An 18,583-nucleotide genomic window follows, 5' to 3' on the forward strand; every position below is an offset into this window, starting at 1 on the left:
TCACTGTACATTGGTTTAACATAGGTTTAACGTTGCTGTACCTGCAACTAGGTGTTTGCGCGTATTCATGTGGCCACCATCTGGTCATATACCAACGGATTCGTGGGTTCTTTTAAGTGCACAGGGTTGTGTACTGTACACTTGGGGTTGTGACAACACTGAAAGAGTCTGCACACAAAGTTGACTCAAGGATTTTACACCCGGTCACAGGTGGGCTCGATCCCAGCACCTCATGCTTGCTGGATCACTAACCTGGCGCTTTAGCCAGCTCGCCCACAGCGCCCCAATATAACCATGGTTCACTGTACATAGGTTTAACATGGGAATTGCAAACGTTGATGACAGATGGACAACCAGATAGATGGATGATGGACAATGTACTAAGGATGTAAGCATCAGGTGAGCAGTAATTGGACGAAAGGTAAACTAAAGTGGATAGATTAGAAATACGTCTGGGTACTTCTGACATTGCAGAAACCATGTACACAAGATATATTACAGTGTAATCATTGTTAAACTGTTAATGAATGTTAGCACATTGTTCCCAAGTATATCATACAAGGATCCCAAAAGGTTCATTAAAGAGTCACACACTGATGACATAAGGATGACACAATGTTGTTTAAAGACCACACACGGACCATACAAGGACCATACAAGGTGTAGCAGGGTACTCACCAGCCTGTACTGGTGTTCCAGCTGAGCTACAAGCACCATACAAGGACCATACAAGGTGTAGCAGGGTACTCACCAGCCTGTACTGGTGTTCCAGCTGAGCTACAAGCACCATACAAGGACCATACAAGGTGTAGCAGGGTACTCACCAGCCTCACCAGCATACAAGGACTGTACTGGTGTTCCAGCTGAGCTACAAGCACCATATAGTCCTGCAGCAGAAAAACAAGTGAACATTACAAATACATACAGGGGTGGAAATAACCCATTGCCCGACGCCCGAGTCCAGTGTTTTTTTCTGTTGGGCAAGCAAATTTGTATATCACACTGTACCGGTGTCCAGTTGACTTTCCAATATTCAATTATGTTGTTTATTTAAAAAATCAACAATAAAACGGACGGTATAGTGGAAAAATTATCAGGGCAAATGTTTTTACATGTGCCACTGTACCGGAGTACACTAGCAATTTTAAAGTTATTTCCACCCCTGACATAACCTCAACCGAGTAGCAATGATCCACTTTCAACTCATCAGATTCACACTGATTTAAGTATGGAGCCATGGTAATGATGAGATGTGTTCAACTAATGCAGACCGCAGCAGTTACCTACCTTGATCAATGTCCGCATGGCCGCACTCAAGGCGTGGTTGACTAGACCGTACTCAAATGCAGCTTTCTCTGAAAGAGACACCAGGAATTCATAACTCCAACACAGAAACCATGGTAACAGAATACGTTGAATCAAAGCGAGGTCATATTACAGCAGATTAGCTGCAGTAACCAATTGACTCAAGTCATTCAAATACTACTGTGAATCCACATGACATGGTGATATAAACCTGTGTATTCAAATGACACAGTGATTTAAACCTGTGTATTCAAATGACATAGTGATTTAAACCTTTGCATCCACATGACAGTGATTTTAACCTGTGAATCCACATGATATAGTTATATATACCTCTGTATCCACATGACATAGAGATTTAAACCTGTATCCAGATGACATGGTGATTTAAACCTTTGTATCCACATGACAGTGATCTAAACCTCTGTATTCACATGACATGGTGATTTAAACCTCTGTATCCAAATGACATTGTCATGACACAGTGATCTAAACCTTTGAAGCCACATGATCAGTGATTTAAACCTCTGTATCCACGTGACAAGGTGATTCAAACCTCGGTATCCACATGACATAGTGATATAAACCATTGTATCCACATGACATGGTGATATAAACCATTATATCCACATGACATGGTGATATAAACCATTGTATCCACATGACATACTGATTTAAACCTTTGTATCCACATGAAATGGTGATATAAACCATTGTATCCACATGACATGGTGATTTAAACCGTTGTATCCACATGACATGGTGATTTAAACCCCTGTATCCACATGACATGGTGATTTAAACCCCTGTATCCACATGACATGGTGATATAAACCGTTACTGATTTAAACCCCTGTATCATGGTGATTTAAACCCTGTATCCACATGACATGGTGATTTAAACCCCTGTATCCACATGACATGGTGATTTAAACCCCTGTATCCACATGACATGGTGATTTAAACCCCTGTATCCACATGACATGGTGATTTATACCATTGTATCCACATGACATACTGATTAAACCCTTGTATCCACATGACATGGTGATTTAAACCGTTGTATCCACATGACATGGTGATTTAAACCCCCTGTATCCACATGACATACTGATTAAACCCCTGTATCCACATGACATGGTGATTTAAACCCCTGTATCCACATGACATACTGACTTTAACTTTGGTATCCTTCATACCCCATGCTTTGAGGCTACTTGTTGTCCCTTCAACAGAGATAACCAACTTGGAACCACCCCTACTACTCTTGTCAACAGAGATAACCAACTTGAACCACCCTACGATGTAGCGTTACCTTCTATAAACCTGACAACAGTGGAATAGTTGGAACACATGGGCAGCACCCGCTTCACCAACTCCTGCAGGGATGGGTCTGTAGATACAAACATGGCAGGCCACATTTAGTGTATAGCAACTATCTTCTTGAAGCAGTTGCCTGACAGAGAGAAAAACAGAGGATAAACATCTTGACGCAATTATTTCATTCTTTATTTAACTAAATATTTCAGGAAAACATCAGTCAGAGAACTGAGTGGATGTTGTTTTATGCACAGCAAACTTTTTATCATGGACTTCAAAACATGGGATATATCTTGCAGTGACTCACCTAGAACCAGTCTATCATGGACTTCAACAACATGGGATATATCTTGCAGTGACTCACCTAGAACCAGTCTATCATGGACTTCAATAACATGGGATATATCTTGCAGTGACTCACCTAGAACCAGTCTAGGACTGGATGCAGTTGTCTTCATGCCACAACATGGGAATATCTTGCAGTGACTCACCTAGAACCAGTCTATCATGGACTTCAATAACATGGGATATATCTCGCAGTGACTCACCTAGAACCAGTCTATCATGGACTTCAATAACATGGGATATATCTTGCAGTGACTCACCTAGACTCTGGTCTATCATGAACTCTTTTGGAGCATATCTCTCTGTGAGGGCTCGGGCTAGGATATACTTTCCCTCTATGCCCTGTAAGCATAACCAGCAGTTTCCAAAGAAAACATATCAAATAGTGAATTTCAATCATTAAGTTTCTTTGTTGCTGATCTCTAATTATTTATTTGTTTTTCCATATATCTTGGCATATTTGCTTAAAGCATCTACATAACACTACAAACCATTTTGTGGCATGAATAATGGACCCTGAGGCCCTTACAGACTACATAGATATTTCTTGTCTAACATTGAACATATTGTATACAGAGCCTGAACCCTGATGTTGACATACCTGCATACAACACAGGATATCATCCAAGATGGCTTGTTCCTGAAGTGCTACTGGCAAAGTTCCCAGAGCTACGATATTCTGAAACACGAGTGGGAAGATGGAATACACTGTGGAGAAGATGGAATACACTGTGGGGAAGATGGAATACACTGTGGAGAAGATGGAATACACTGTGGAGAAGATGGAATACACTGTGAATACACTGTGGAGAAGATGGAATACACTGTGGAGAAGATGGAATACACTGTGGAGAAGATGGAATACACTGTGGAGAAGATGGAATACACTGTGGAGAAGATGAAATACACTGTGAATACACTGTGGAGAAGATGGAATACACTGTGAATACACTGTGGAGAAGATGGAATACACTGTGGAGAAGATGGAATACACTGTGGGGAAGATGGAATACACTGTGGAGAAGATGGAATACACTGTGGAGAAGATGGAATACACTGTGGAGAAGATGCAATACACTGTGGAGAAGATGGAATACACTGTGGAGAAGATGGAATACACTGTGGAGAAGATGGAATACACCATGGAGAAGATGAAATACACTGTGGAGAAGATGGAATACACTGTGGAGAAGATGGAATACACTGTGAATACACTGTGGAGAAGATGGAATACACTGTGGAGAAGATGGAATACACTGTGGAGAAGATGGAATACACTGTGGAGAAGATGGAATACACTGTGGAGAAGAGTGAGTACCTGGCCATTCAGCAAGGGTACATCAAGGATGGACTGCTCAATTAGTTGGAAAGAACACAGAAGTGTGACAGAAAAGTTTTACTGCAGGATTAACCTTAAATCATGTGGATAGTGTGAAATCGTTTGAAAAAAAAACAGGTTCTCGAGATTATGTTCAGTACTCACGTGATCAGTGGGTCCATCCACTCCCACCATGAAGTCCAAGGTCAAAGACGGCCTCTGAAACAGCCACTCTGGCTGCAGTGGAATGTTGACTGAAACGTTCAAATGTCATAATTTACACATGGCAGATCTTTACTACATTTGCATCAACAAGACAAATATTATTTGAAAAATTGGAACTTTTCCTATCTCACGGTATGTACTTCTCTCTCTTCTTCGACCAAGTCGTGGAAACGTGCTGTAGGCTAAGTTGAATCAAATCTTCTGCCTCTGTCCCACCTGACCTCTCCCCCCACTCCAATTGCTGGACCTGTCAATCATCTCTGTAAGCGTGCTAAGAGCTCAGATGGTCACATGATGTCCCACTACTGTCATTCTCATCTTGGAGCTTCCAGTTATCTGTGATGCGGGGAAGGTCGGGTGGGAATCCATCGTGTGAGATAGGACAAGTAAATATACAATTTATAGTTAAAATTTCGAATTTTTAAAACTAATCCTATCTCACAGTATGCACTATCCCACGGTTGGCTGTTGGGCCGCAGATTACCCTGTGTCAACAAAAGGAGGCCGAGAGAAAGCACCAACTCCCGATGTGCTGACTCTGAACTTGTGATGGGTTGCTTCTGTGTGATAACCACTTGGCTTACACAGCACAAAAACTCTTGGAGTGGACGGTCCTGAAATAATATGGTTTTCAGCCGCAACTTTTGACATGCACAAGGACGCAGTTTGGCAAGTTGACCCCGCCTCCCCGCGATTTATCAGGAAGTCCCAGTGAATTAAAGTCGGAGACCTTAATCTGGCCAGCCCCTGCTTCGAAACCATCCCCCACAGACACACGCTGGAAGGCGGTGAAAGAGGGAACAGCCCAGTGCTCAACTCGTTTAACGTTCAGTACTAATCCACCACCTTACCAAAGGTGAGAAAGGACTTCAGAAATAAAAATCAACACTTCGCTGACGTAATTGCTCAGAGAGTAGAGTTCAACAAGTGGAGTGTCGATTACCTCTGCCTTAAGTACAAGTCTGGCCTCACAGTCTATCAAGACATGGGCATGACAGTACTACCAGGCCCTAGGTCAAGCTAGGTGAGGTGGTCTAAGTCTAAGGAAAAACAATACCAAGAAAAACATAAGATCAATATCTCTTTTTGATGTACAGAACGCAAGACCAACGCGAAGCAGGAACTGCATCTTATCTACGTTTGCGAGCTGACAACAACTGCTGCGCCACAACCAAAGGACCCAGTTGGTGAAGACCTTCCACATCAGTGACAGACATATCCTGGAGGTAGGGTGAGGCGAAGACCGTGTCCAATCTCCAAAAACAACCCTCCATGAAGGCGTGAAGGGAACAGCCATCATAGAGGCCAAGGCTCTCGTCTCATGAGGGTTGGCCGTAGTAGGTGAGCGTAGGAAGGTTCAGCGTAGGTGTAGGCACGAAGGATGGTGGATCGCATCCAGGATGCCAGTCTGGTGTGAGAGACCTCTGTAGATGAGGCAGTTGACAGAGGAATAAACAGTCTTTTGCGTAACCTACGACGTTCCTTGGAGGCAGCTAAATAGACCCGTTAAGTCCGGACAGGACATAGGGAGAGATCCTCGGTGTCGTCTGGGCCCAAAATAGTACACAGCGGCGGAATAGCAAATAGTCTATTCAGCTGTCCAGGCAACTGTTTTTTGGTGACAAAATCCCACCTCAAACCAAGGAAGATTTTGGCATGTCTGGTCCTCTCGAAGCGCACCCAGGTGACATCCAGTGCGTGAAGCTTGGAGATGCGGGCAGCAGTCGCAAGAGCCAGGAGTAAGAAAGACTTCTTTGAGTGGCATTTTAGGAGGAAGAAAGCCTTAAACGTGACCTACTCGAAATCCTTCTCCACCAGAGGTTCGTATTCCTCTGATGTGAGATGTCTAAGATCCACGGCAAGGTCCCAGGCTGGTGGCCGGAACTTCTGTGACTGATCAGCAACCTTGTAAGATCGCAGGAGAGACTGGACCTCAGGGACAGTCGACACCTCTACACCCGTTGCCGTGGCAATAACTGTGTTAAACACGGCAAAATATGTGGCTAAAGTTGAGCCCTTCAGCTTCTTAGAAGTAAGAAGATGGTGGATATACTCAGCTACCATCTGAGGCGACGCTGTCGTAGGAGTGTTATAGTGACTAATCCAGGACAGGCATCATCCAAATATTTCTAAAGACCAAAAACTCTGTTGTCCAGACATGTGAGACTTTATTGTAATATATATATGACGTTAACCTGTATTCTTATCACTACCGCATTCTACATTGACTTGTCAGCCCATTAATTATTGTATAAGACATTCATAACCTTAATTATTAATCCCCCTTGGCCGTGTCTGCCATCACATCAACTGGTCAGGGAAGTGCTATTGTTTCTCTATCTGTCCATTGTTGAGTCGTCGCCTGTCCATTGTTGTCAAAACTGTATTTTTATCATCAAACCCTTCCATTTATCATCATACAGTGACCAGGTGGAAGTATGGTGCGCTGTGGTAATCACCATAGCAACACATGTGGAATACCCCTTGGCAATCAACGATTTATGTAGATGCGCCAAGCCAAGCATGTAGATGGAGTGTGAGCAACGACCAATGCAGTTGGTCCGAGTGAGGTTGAACCAAAAGGTCGGTGCGGTCAGGAAGTGGTACGGGGCTTTGGGTGGGCCATTTCTGGCAGATCTACGAATCAACTTCTGGCCGGCGAGTAGTGTCATCCGCTCATCATGCGTAGCTTGAGGAGTACGCGTGAAAGGAGCCCCACTAGTAGAAACGCATATGCGTTTCAGTCTTCCCAAGGAATGGCTAGGGTGTCCTGTGCCCAGGCCAGAGGATCCGTGATCCGTGACACAAACTTCGGAAGCTGAGTGTTGAAGCAAGTTGCTAAGAGATCCACTGTCGGGCTCAACATCGGGAGGCAAAGAGTCTGAAAGACCTGCGGATGTGCGGACACAGAAACAACTGGAGAGGCCGAAGTTGAAGCTGTCCCGAGAGTCAAAGCCTGGGCTGACATTAAGAAACCCAGAAGCTCCTGCCACTGACGAAGAGTCTGGTTCGCAAGAGCGCGAGGGGAACCAGCCGTTGAATTTTGTTGAACTGATCTCTTGAAACAAAGAGTCTGTTGAGACTGGTGTCGATCACTGCCCCGATGGCATGTGGGGACTAGTTCCGATTTCCGCACATTCACGAGTCAACCTAATCGGTGAAGTAGCTGAATCGTGAAGGTCATATGACGAAGCAACAGGTGTTGATCAGTCTGTGCCTGAATGCAATCGTCGATGAATGCCTCAAAGATGATTCCCTTTCGATGAAGGAACCTCGTGATGGGCTTCATAATGCGTGTGAATAGCCACGGGGCCGAAGAAATTCCAAACGGAGCTTGTCCGAGTCTTTCTTCGGCACCAGGTATATGGGAGAGCAGGACCCCGGATCTCTCTCTCTCTGTGTGTGTGTGTGTGTGTGTGTGTGTGTGTGTGTGTGTGTGTGTGTGTGTGTGTGTGTGTGTGTGTTTGGGGTTCGGAGAATCTACTACAGGCAGGACTGAGGGCGGAAAGTCCCGCGGCGCCGCAAAGCCATCCTTCACCTTTCGTAGATTGTTGAACGCCTCATCCAAATAAACAGCAAGCTGGGTGATGCATGGCCGAGGCGGGAACGTGATTTAACCGGCGCCTCATCCGAAATCCCCCTGGCGCATATCAAAGGACGAAAGGAGGTCCGAAGGTGATCTACTTCTGGGTAATATGAGGGTGTCTGCTATCCAGGTCACCAGGCCAACAACCGCATCTACACTCATATCCGACGTGGACAAACAATGTGATGTGGGAGAAGGCGTGGCAGAGGGAACAACGTCATCCATGGAGGGACCCAATGTAGGCTCATAACCAGTAGGTTGCGTAACAGTACCCAGGAGGGGGTCCCGACCTAACGCCGAAGCCACCGCTCTCACAATAGCGGCACACTGGAGGTAAGCGCCGAACCCACGGGAAATGGTGCAGTAGCCTGGGAGGTAGGTTGAAGCAACGCACTGGGGTAGAACGTTGAAGGAAACTTTGCAGTAACTGGAAGCGCCGCACTGGATGGAAGCGGTGTAACAGGGAGCAACGCACTGGACAGAGTCTATTATAGACTACGCCCTTGCGCCATTGACACTAGGTACTAAAAAATGACTGTCTCCCTTGTTTTTTCTGATGACCCACCTACAATGGCAAATGTCCCACTAGTTTCATTACCAATGGGCCCATGGCCCACTTCATCTGAAAAGTAAAATAGACACTGATTGTAAGAAAGCGGCGCTCTGGATACGGGCGGGGCACTGGTAGACAACATAGGATTGAACGAAAGTGGCGCATTGGGACAAAGCACCGCACTGGGCTGAAGTGGCCTATTAGCGTGTAGAGTCGAACCAATCAAAACCCAAGGGGCGCTTGGAAGCGACGAACTGAATGAAAGCGCCACACTGGAGTGAACGCTCTGTCTGTACATACACACTGCTGAACCAGGAAGTGTAACTTGAACACCAAGCGGCGCACCGGTGGAAATTGTAGACTGTGGAATCAACGACAAAGTTGGAAGAATTGTTGATGGAAAACTCGCAGTAGAACCAGTCACTGTAGATAACGAAGTTTGAGAGCTAGCAAACAAGGGCATGTTGACAGCAGGCATACTCATCATTGTAAACGGAGCCTGTGAAATAGTGACAAGTGTTATCGTCCTGGACTGCGATGGGGATGTGTAGAGTATCAGCACTTGAGGGGGAGAATCCAACTGTCTCAAAACAGGACTGGAAGTTTGCGGACGAAACAGACGACGTAATTTCTCACTAAGATACGAATCCGATGCTGCTTCCAAGAAATCTTCATCAGACAATGGCAAAGATCAACAATGGGCGATCTTTCTTAGAATGCTTGGGTAATGAGGGACCCTCGCAAGGCCTCCGACGGTCCCTATCTGCCACTCGCCTTGAAAGAATGCGGTGATAGGCAGAAAAAGCATCATCATCAAGTGGCGAACAGTAGGAACATCGCCAAGACCACTCGCACCATCCTATACAATCAACACACATGTGTAGGTCAGCAGCAGAATAATTGCTATTGCATTTATTACAATGCTTCCTTTTTCTTGACGAGCGATTGCTTTTTCCCATGATGAAATCCAATGAGACAAGTGGCAAACAGAGGGAACAACACACGTCCACCTTGGTGAGCAACAAGAAAGAGAATGACAGTAGTGGGATGTCACGTGACCATCTGAGCGCTGAGCACGCTAAATTACAGAGATGATTGACAGGTCCAGCAATCGGAGTGGCGGGAGAGGTCAGGTGGGGCAGAGGCAGAAGATTTGATCCAACTTAGCCTACAGCATTTTTCCACACCTTGGTTGAAGATGAGTGAGAAGTGCATACCATGAGATAGGATAAGTTTAAAAATGTATACAAACCTGTAGAGGTTATGAATTCTTTGAAGAAAGTCCTCCTTTGGGTACATATAAGCATTAAAATGTCCATTTTAAATCCCACGACAGTTGTAACTATATTTTTCAATAAAATATTTACAAAACAAAAAACTCATTTTGTCTTGTGAGACCACCCCTATAGGGCCCCACTGGACCCCCCCTACAGCCAAGAGCAGGTAACTCTCGCCGTCTACCTCGTACCTCACTTTTCATGCTGAACGTATCAGACAGAATGAGGAGAGGCGGGTGGCCGTACCCCAAGGAGGACTTTCTTCAAAGAATTCATAACATCTACAGGTTTGTATAATTCTTTTTCAGAAGAAGTCCTCCTTGGGGTACATATAAGCATAAGACAGACTCCCAAAGATATTTGAGGCGGGAGTGGCATTTTGTCTGGCAACAACTAAACCCATGGTGGAGTGAAATCTACAACAGATATAGAAAAACATACTTACCGAGCCACCTGACCGCTGATGTCAATCAGGCGGGGCGCATAAAAATAGAGAGCCCAAGCTTATACGTCAATTGGCTCAAATCAATTATGACATAAAACCCCACCCCAACCATTATAATGGAAAGGAACGTAAGGGGACATGCTGAAACAACTCCCAACCTTAATATCCCGAACCCGAGAAGCGTGGCGAGAGGTATAAGGGTAGAGAAAGCGTAAAATACACTTAAAAGCCAATAACCCAGGAGTCGAGCTAATAAGTACTGCAAACTAATGCTCGAATGCACCTCTCCAGTTTGGAAGAGGGCTTGCCGGGACCTCGATAAAACCCAGAGAAATTATTAGCCTCGCTAAAGATTTTCTGAGGAAATCAAATGAGTACAAAAGCAATGCATTGTATGAGTAAAAACCAGGATAAAACACCCCCACCAAACGCCCAAAGTGCTGATTAACACAGACTCCCAAATACCGAAAACTGTTAGCGTACAAAAATCCCCTGAATAGCGAAAAGTGTAGCCGAACATGTGTTGGCTCACTATTACACTAACCTGGTCACGTGACATGCGGCTCGAAGAGAGGCATACTAAACAGTGACCCGTAGGGGGTTCGTACGCAATTCCGTCGCAAGACGGGTTAATAGCATATGACTGGTTATAGCGTTCAAAATCTGCCCCGCCTCTCTTGCCTTTTAAGTGAAGAGGACGATCTCTTCAAGGGACGTGTATTGTCAACAAGTACACCCAAACTCCCCAGTCTTCCATTGTAACCGAACAATTACGAAACAACCAAACAGAACACATGGGTACCCGTACAGATCCCTTTAGTTCGTTCGTTATAGTCACTCCAATGGGTGAGCAATCGAAAGATCGGTCCCCGGTGTGGAAAGCTGGGTAAGGGTTGAAAGTTCAATATGAGCAGTCACATGGAAAGCAATATCGAACTGAGAGTGGTAGGTATCCGGGAGGCAAATACGGACATGATCAGTATAAATACTGTCAGTGTCGGGTCAGTGGGTATCGCATGGATGTACCCGACCCTTCTACCAGAGCTCACCACCACAAGTAAAGCCATCTTCCACGTCAACAAGTGAAGTGAGAGAGACGATATAATTGGCAATTTCAAAGTGGGCTGGGTCGCCGCCGAGGCCGCGAACCCTGTTCATGCCAGCTATGAAGCGCTGTACGAGAGGGTGCTGCCTAGGCAGAGCACCATCGAACAAGGTGTGAAACGTGGAAATAGCCATGGTGTACCCGGGAATGGTGGAGGTCATAAGGCTCTTAACCAAACGAGGTTATAGTAACTCCAATATCCAAACTAAATCCGCAGAATAGGGATTATGAAATCCACCTATCTGCACACCAGCGCGCCCCACCTATCAACACACTAAACGGGTGTCGAATCCCGCCTCGAAGCCAGAACTGTGTCTGCCACGGCTGCAGGAATTCCGCGGTTCTGGGGGTTAGACCTGACAGAGACCAAGCCACCCAGTGAATCCGAGGATTCGGGTGTGGCACCCCGTTCAGAGTGAGAATGTCTGGCCGAAAAGGTAATTGGAATCCCGGCGTGCAGGATCTAACACCAACCTAACTGTTGTCAATTCGAGCACATTGATGTGCAGGTTGTGACTAAGTCGTCAAGAGACCGTAGGTCACCCAGAACATCGCCCCAACCCAGGAGGGATGTATCTGGCTGGACTGAGAGCGACGGTGTTACTAGGCGGAGCCCCTTGGAGAGACGCCTGACGTCTGTCCATCTGACTGCGTGGGGTTGACAATTCGGCCAAGTTTCGTAAGAGTGACCAACACTGATCGTGAGGTTCACAGACTCAACTGTTATTCAAAAACCCTGATGAGCCAGTCGCCTAGGTACGGGTGACAACACCGGCACTGCGATCTGGCTATCTCGGCTATAATAAACCTCAATTTGGTGAACACCCTTGGCGCCATAATGTAGCCTAAGGGGAGCACACGAAACTGGTAGCACGTCCCGTCGAAGAAGAACCGAAGGTAAATCTTGAAATCAGGGTGCAATGGATCAAGGAGGTCACGACCCTCGAGGTCGATTGACATGCGCCAATCCCCTGTCTCGACAGATGAGATCACCGAGCGCTGTGTCTCCATCTTGAAGGACAGTACTTCTATTAACTTGTTCAGCTCTCAGATGAGAATGGGTCTGAACATTCGGTTCTTAATGGCAACAAGGAAATAAATGGAGTCAAACCCCACATTTTCCTGACCACTGGAAACCACCTCGATGGTTGCCTTGCCCAGCAGAGACTGGATCTCGGCACGGAGTATTTTCGCCGTCTCCCGGGAAGCGGAAACTGGCATGTCACACTTCTACCGGGGTCTGTGGCAGAATACAGTAAACCCCTGCAGTCGGCAACATAACGTTTGCCGGTGCCTGGGCACCTGAGGGATTAATGAGAAGCTCGACATCATTTGGCTGGCACAGCTACAATGCAGTCCCTAGCCAGATGAGAGTTGACCTCCGTCAGATGCTGCCCAGAGTCGCCGGCGCTCTTTCCCCTTTCCACCAGCTCTCTCAGCTCTGCCAAGTGGAGCATACAGCGTTGAGCTGTTAAGAGGAAAGAACGACAGACTGACGGTAGAGTGTGAGGCCTTGTCCCGGATGCCTTGCTCGCCTCTGGCTTGCGGGCGAGTGTAAAGATCGAACCCTGAGCTCCGTCACACTCAACAGCCTCCTGGCCTGGGCGTCGATAGACATCAGGCCGAGACCTGAGCTACCAGCGCCGGGGATCTGCGCAGTACCGGGACAGAAGGCCGGGTCGGTGCTAGTCCCCAGGTTCAGAGTGTCCATGGAGCCGGAGCTCGGGTCCGATCGTCCGCGGGAGGTCGGACCCTTCCCGGAGCCGGAGCTTGGGTCTGGACCTCCCCCAAATGATGCGCTGGTGTAATCTCTACCCGCGTACACCGGGTACCAATCTCCTCTCGGAGTCTGGAAACCACGTCTGAGATAAGAGCGTGCACCGACGATCTCCGCTGCTGCTATAAGTAAGAAATCAATTGTTAGTGTAGCAACATTGTTTGTGGGGGAGGAGTAGGCAAGGGGACGATAAAGGGATTTCCTTAGAAACCTGTCATCAAAAATTATCCCCCGTCTGAAGCAGTGAAAAACATAAAATCTGCGTGCCTGAAAGAATGCGCGGGAGGCGCAGAAACCCAGGCAAAAAACACAACCTCGGCCACTATGAGCCACGTTGTGTGTAAACGTATGAAATGTGTATATGTATAACATAACACAATGTAACAGGAATATTGACGCAAGGGCGCTTATTATGAACATCCTTGATCGTCGTGAGCATCCTCGGCTAAACCCCGGGAGCCACACCTTATGACCATCCTGTGGCGGTAGTGTGCACGGCACAACGCACAGGGCTTAAACTGCAACAAACAGAACCACGCCAGTATTACTAGCAGGAACTGTGGAGCAGCAAACATATAAACACAAGTAAATAGCAATAAATATAACGCACAGGCAATATTTAAATGCTACAAGCTACAGCCATTTAAATACTAAACATACAATGCAAAGCAGAAAAAAGGGTAGCTGCACCTGCGTGTACATACTTGTGAGTAAACACTCGAACGAACACTCTTATTTATCAAAATTACTCAACAAACACTTACCACAAAAGAGAGGGAATATAGGCAAGCCTACCATATAATATGCAAACATAATATATGAACTCCCTACTACAAGCTACCAAGAACATGTAGCAAGGAAACCATGATCACGCAGTCCGCCATTTTGCCTGCCACAAGGCTGGAAAACAGAGAACCCACGGCAAAGTTACAACAAAAGATGAATGAGAATATCAACATATGACGTCCATCTAACGCCCGTGTGTAAAGAAAGGAACCATACATACAGATTGAGACTCTTATACACTCATCGTGATCGGTAGGAGAGCAAAGTCGAAACGAACACCACGCACGTCAATTCAACAGAACGACAACATGAAAAGTGAGGTACAAGGTAGACGGCAAGAGTTACCTGCTCTTGGCTTTAGGGAGGTCCTGTGGGGCCCTGTAGGGTGGTCTCACAAGACAAAACGAGTTTTTTGTTTTGTAAATATTTTATTGAAAAATATAGTTACAACTGTCATGGGATTTAAAATGGACATTTTAATGCTTATATGTACCCCAAGGAGGATTTCTTCTGAAAAAGAATACAAACATTTGTATTTACCATTTCTCTTCATTTGTTTTTCTCGAATAGCTTTCCTCAGGAATTCAGACGATGTTGTTGCCGACACTGCCTTGGCTTCTTTCAGCAACTTGTCCTTAATCTGAGGATGTAATCAGTGTGAAACAGTACACATTAGGAAGTAGTATTGTACCGATTCCACTTCAGACAGACAGAGCATGCTCCCTACCTCAGACAGCTCCTGTTCCGTCATCTTGGTTCCGGGGGCTGGCAGCTGAGACGTAATCTTCCCATGAGGCAACAGGGTCATTCCTGCAGCATCTGCTTTGTCTCGGGCGTTCTTTGCCAGGAACTCTTTGGTCTAGAAAACATAGAGACCTTTATTTCCAGTGTTAAGTCACCTCCATCAACCACAACATATCAGAAGAACCAAAACTTTCCACAGAAGCTCAAAATGGACATTTAATCTCTGGCATGATCTAGCAATGTTTATAGCAATGTGATAATTGTTCATCATCCTCATCATTGGGTCGAATACTGAGCAGATTGGGAGATCTAACAATCATGCTTTGAAGGAAGTCATTCTTTGCTATTCTGACAGTTTTACCATGTAATATTTCATGACATCTTGGAGATCCTACCTGTTCTTCTTCGCACAACTTGGCAAAGAAATACACAAGTGCATCCAGATCTCGAACACTGCAACAACAGAGAATTCACTAATAGTATTGACATGTTTCACAAAGATGTTATCCCATTATGTTGCCATGCATGCAATGACTATAAAGGAGATCTCATTAGCCTTACTAATTACAGTGAAAAGTGAGTTTTTTGCCGCTTTTAGCAATATTCCAGCAATATCACGGCAGGGGACACCAGAAATGGGCTTCACACATTGTACCCATGTGGGGAATCGAACCTGGGCCTTCAAGCGTGACGAGCGAACGCTTTAACCACTAGGCTACCCCACCGAACCACACTTTGAACATATTGCACACACAAAGTAACATCAAACCTTGGTTAGCTTTGGTGATGTTAAGACAGAATCTTCACCATATACAATAAAACTCTTCTAACTTACTTTCTTGACTTCATGTCGTCATATTTCGCAAAGAACTCGATGGGAGTTTGTGTTGACTCTGCAATCTTCCTCTTTGCATGATGCGCTGAAACCTGTCACAAATACACTTCATGTGAATTCCATTCGTACAGCAGTCATAAAACAAGAGAAATAGCCTTTCATTGTAATGAAGGATAGTACTATACAGTATTGAGTATCAAACCTGTGTTGTGATGTAGGGTGTAGTATTCTTCAGCAGCATCTCTGTGTAGACCTCAGCACCCACAGAGTCAGTGGAACGAACCCTGGAACCGTACGAGAGTCACAATATCATGTTGACAAAGTCATGTAACTTCACTGATGCAGGTGTGTGGTATGGGAATATCTCTGTACTGAATCATAACTGAATACATCAGGAAGCCCTTGCTGTCTGTACAATAGTAATATGGAAGCAATATTTACAGAAACCTAAGAAACCTGATTTTTTCAACTAGGTAAGAGTACTGGGCATAGGCGGATCCAGGAATTTTCAATGCAAAACATTAATTTCAATGTGGTCTTCAGTCATTTTCTAAAGGCAGGTGTTTGAACCCCTGACCCCCCCACCCCTCCCTCGGATCCGCTAATGCTGGGACTGATTCTGTGCTTCCATCCACCTTACCACAGACAGTCTCTCCCATAGGTGAATGAAAAAGGATTTGTCTAACATTTTGCAATATTTCAGCATATGGAAATCATAACTTTTAAGGTAATCAAAAGTGGATCTTAGTTGTGACAAGGAAACACTTAACCACTCACCCCCATGTCCACAACTAGAAACAATGGTATCTAGCTAACTTCATACTTTAACTGGGAAGAGAAGAAAAACTCACCCTAGGAGGTTCATCAATTCGCTGACATGGTGGTGCACCTTGAACTCACTCATCGTGGGGAAATTAAATGTTGACCTTCACTTTACCACAACTACACTGTGACAACTAAGGACAGAAAACAGAGCACATTCATATCGTCACAGAGAAGGGTCGAGTTGACATCGTTGAATACTGACTGACTGACTGACTGAGTTTGGTTTTACGCCGCTTTTAGCAATATTCCAGCAACATCACGGCGGGGGACACGAGAAATGGGCTTCACACCGTTGAATACTACCATCCTATAGTTCATATGAATAAACTCGTATTCCAGGCAAGGCCTACGTCGAGCACACCTTGGCAAAGTGCAAAGTCGTCTAGTTATATGCTGGACTATACCATCCTACAGCTCTCCCGGCGAGAGGCTTGTCATAAAATATAATTTGGAATATTTGTCATAAAGTCTTAATAGATCTAAATAGTTTCATGAAATTATAAACAATATGTGAAAAAAAGTATTTCGGGTACAGCGCACACGCTGTCATTGGAGCGATGCTCGAGATTTGTGGAATATTTCGGGAAATGAAAAAATGATAAGTTATGATCGAAAATGGGACAATATTTTGAATGGTACTTGTGCAATGTGCTGTAAGATTTTGCGAAAAGATCAATTCAAAACAAAGTGTCTCTTCAGAAAAAAATACGATAATTGGGACCGAACGCAAAAAAATATGAACTAATGTATTACTGTGGTATTTGAGATCATCACTTGTATTTGAGATCATCGCTTCTGTTTGTCAAACTTAGTTTTCCTTCCCGCGTTTCCGGCACAATGTTTCATCCCGTTAACAGTAAAATCCGGAAAGTCCGTATGCGGAAGGCACCACCCGAGATTATTCATTCATTCGTTAGTAAACATTTGACAGTGGATAGACAATTGCGCACACGTTGTTCTGTGGCACATATTATAGTACACAGTATATTTACGACGATGTCATATAAATTGATCACACGAATCTCGCCAAGGCTCTGCTGCTCACCTTCAATATAGATCAACAAACATGTTTGTTCTTTTTTGTGTGGCCATTTTGACTAGGGTCAGTGTGGCCATTTTTGTTGTGTGGCCATTTTGACCTGTTCCCCTTTATATCCCGTCTCAATCATATTGAGAATACTAATGACGAATGCATAAAAACACCTTTCCTATGGTCATTTAATGCATTGTCCGGTTAATAATTTTCTGAACGTACAGTGTATATATATATCACTTTACATGTAAAACTGTCACCACAGACTTATCATCCAAGATAATAGGAAGGCCGAAGGAAATCCACTTACATTTGGCGTTATGTGATAGTGCTGTGGACGTTTTACATGTACAGATACATGCCATAGGAACAGCTACACCCCTCGCAGGGTTTGTTCCATTAAGGGAGTGAGAGAGAGAGAGAGAGTTGGTCTGTTGGGAATATTTTTGTCATGACTGACGCTCGTGTGTGTGTGTGTGTGTTGGATGTGAACATTACGTAAACACAATAGCAGAAGGTCTGCACATGGCTGCAGATAGCACCTGCTTTTAATTGGTCTACAATCCTCTTTCCAAGAGCTCCAAGAGAGGATTCCAGAATCTATATGTCAACATATGAGAAATGGGGAAATAATTAGTCAAAGGCTTTGTCGACTATAATGCCCCTGGGCAAAATGGGATGCACAATTTATCCAACTTTTGATATTGTAACGGGGGCTAAATCATACACCCGCCCTCCTTCAGTAATTACCCTCCGACCCCTTTGCCTAGTCTTAAAAAACTGCGAAAAACAAAATTCACCAACTCTCTAAAGAATTAATTAGAGCACATGTTCCACAATGTGTTGAGCTACAGGTTCCATAGTCAGTCCTACTATCTTCTGGTGTCCCCCGCCGTGACATTGCTGGAATATTGCTAAAAGCGGCGTAAAACCATACTCACTCAGTCCTCCAATCCCCGCACCATAATTGATTATATATCAGTCTTGTCTGGAATGCAAAGCCCTAATTAAGCCAGAGTTTCCTCGGGCTCTGCATCCCCTGACTCATTTGGGCTCCATAGAGCTATTTATTTCTATTGAAACCAATATGTTTTTCAGTGGCCA

At 45.0% G+C, this 18,583-nt stretch overlaps 1 protein-coding gene across 3 annotated transcripts in view; it reads right to left on the minus strand.

Moving 5' to 3' along the window:
* Positions 1 to 17,320, minus strand: part of LOC124281270 (gamma-tubulin complex component 2-like) — a 72,127-nt gene extending 54,807 nt beyond the window's left edge. For all 3 annotated transcript variants that reach the window (XM_046717299.1, XM_046717301.1, XM_046717300.1), the window contains exons 1-13: positions 17,200 to 17,320; positions 16,473 to 16,577; positions 15,824 to 15,905; positions 15,622 to 15,713; positions 15,182 to 15,239; positions 14,770 to 14,901; positions 14,583 to 14,682; positions 4,454 to 4,542; positions 3,572 to 3,649; positions 3,231 to 3,312; positions 2,621 to 2,698; positions 1,288 to 1,355; positions 834 to 887 (exon numbers count right to left, since the gene is read on the minus strand). In XM_046717299.1, the coding sequence (XP_046573255.1) occupies positions 834 to 887; positions 1,288 to 1,355; positions 2,621 to 2,698; positions 3,231 to 3,312; positions 3,572 to 3,649; positions 4,454 to 4,542; positions 14,583 to 14,682; positions 14,770 to 14,901; positions 15,182 to 15,239; positions 15,622 to 15,713; positions 15,824 to 15,905; positions 16,473 to 16,525 (966 nt within the window). In that variant the 5' untranslated portion in view covers positions 16,526 to 16,577; positions 17,200 to 17,320. The remainder of the gene's footprint in view (positions 1 to 833; positions 888 to 1,287; positions 1,356 to 2,620; positions 2,699 to 3,230; positions 3,313 to 3,571; positions 3,650 to 4,453; positions 4,543 to 14,582; positions 14,683 to 14,769; positions 14,902 to 15,181; positions 15,240 to 15,621; positions 15,714 to 15,823; positions 15,906 to 16,472; positions 16,578 to 17,199) is intronic.
* Between the last annotated feature and the right edge of the window lie 1,263 nt (positions 17,321 to 18,583).

The sequence above is a fragment of the Haliotis rubra genome, unplaced genomic scaffold, assembly GCF_003918875.1.
Source record: "Haliotis rubra isolate DU_JTF1 unplaced genomic scaffold, ASM391887v1 Scf281, whole genome shotgun sequence".
NCBI classification, from domain to species: Eukaryota; Metazoa; Mollusca; class Gastropoda; order Lepetellida; family Haliotidae; genus Haliotis; species Haliotis rubra.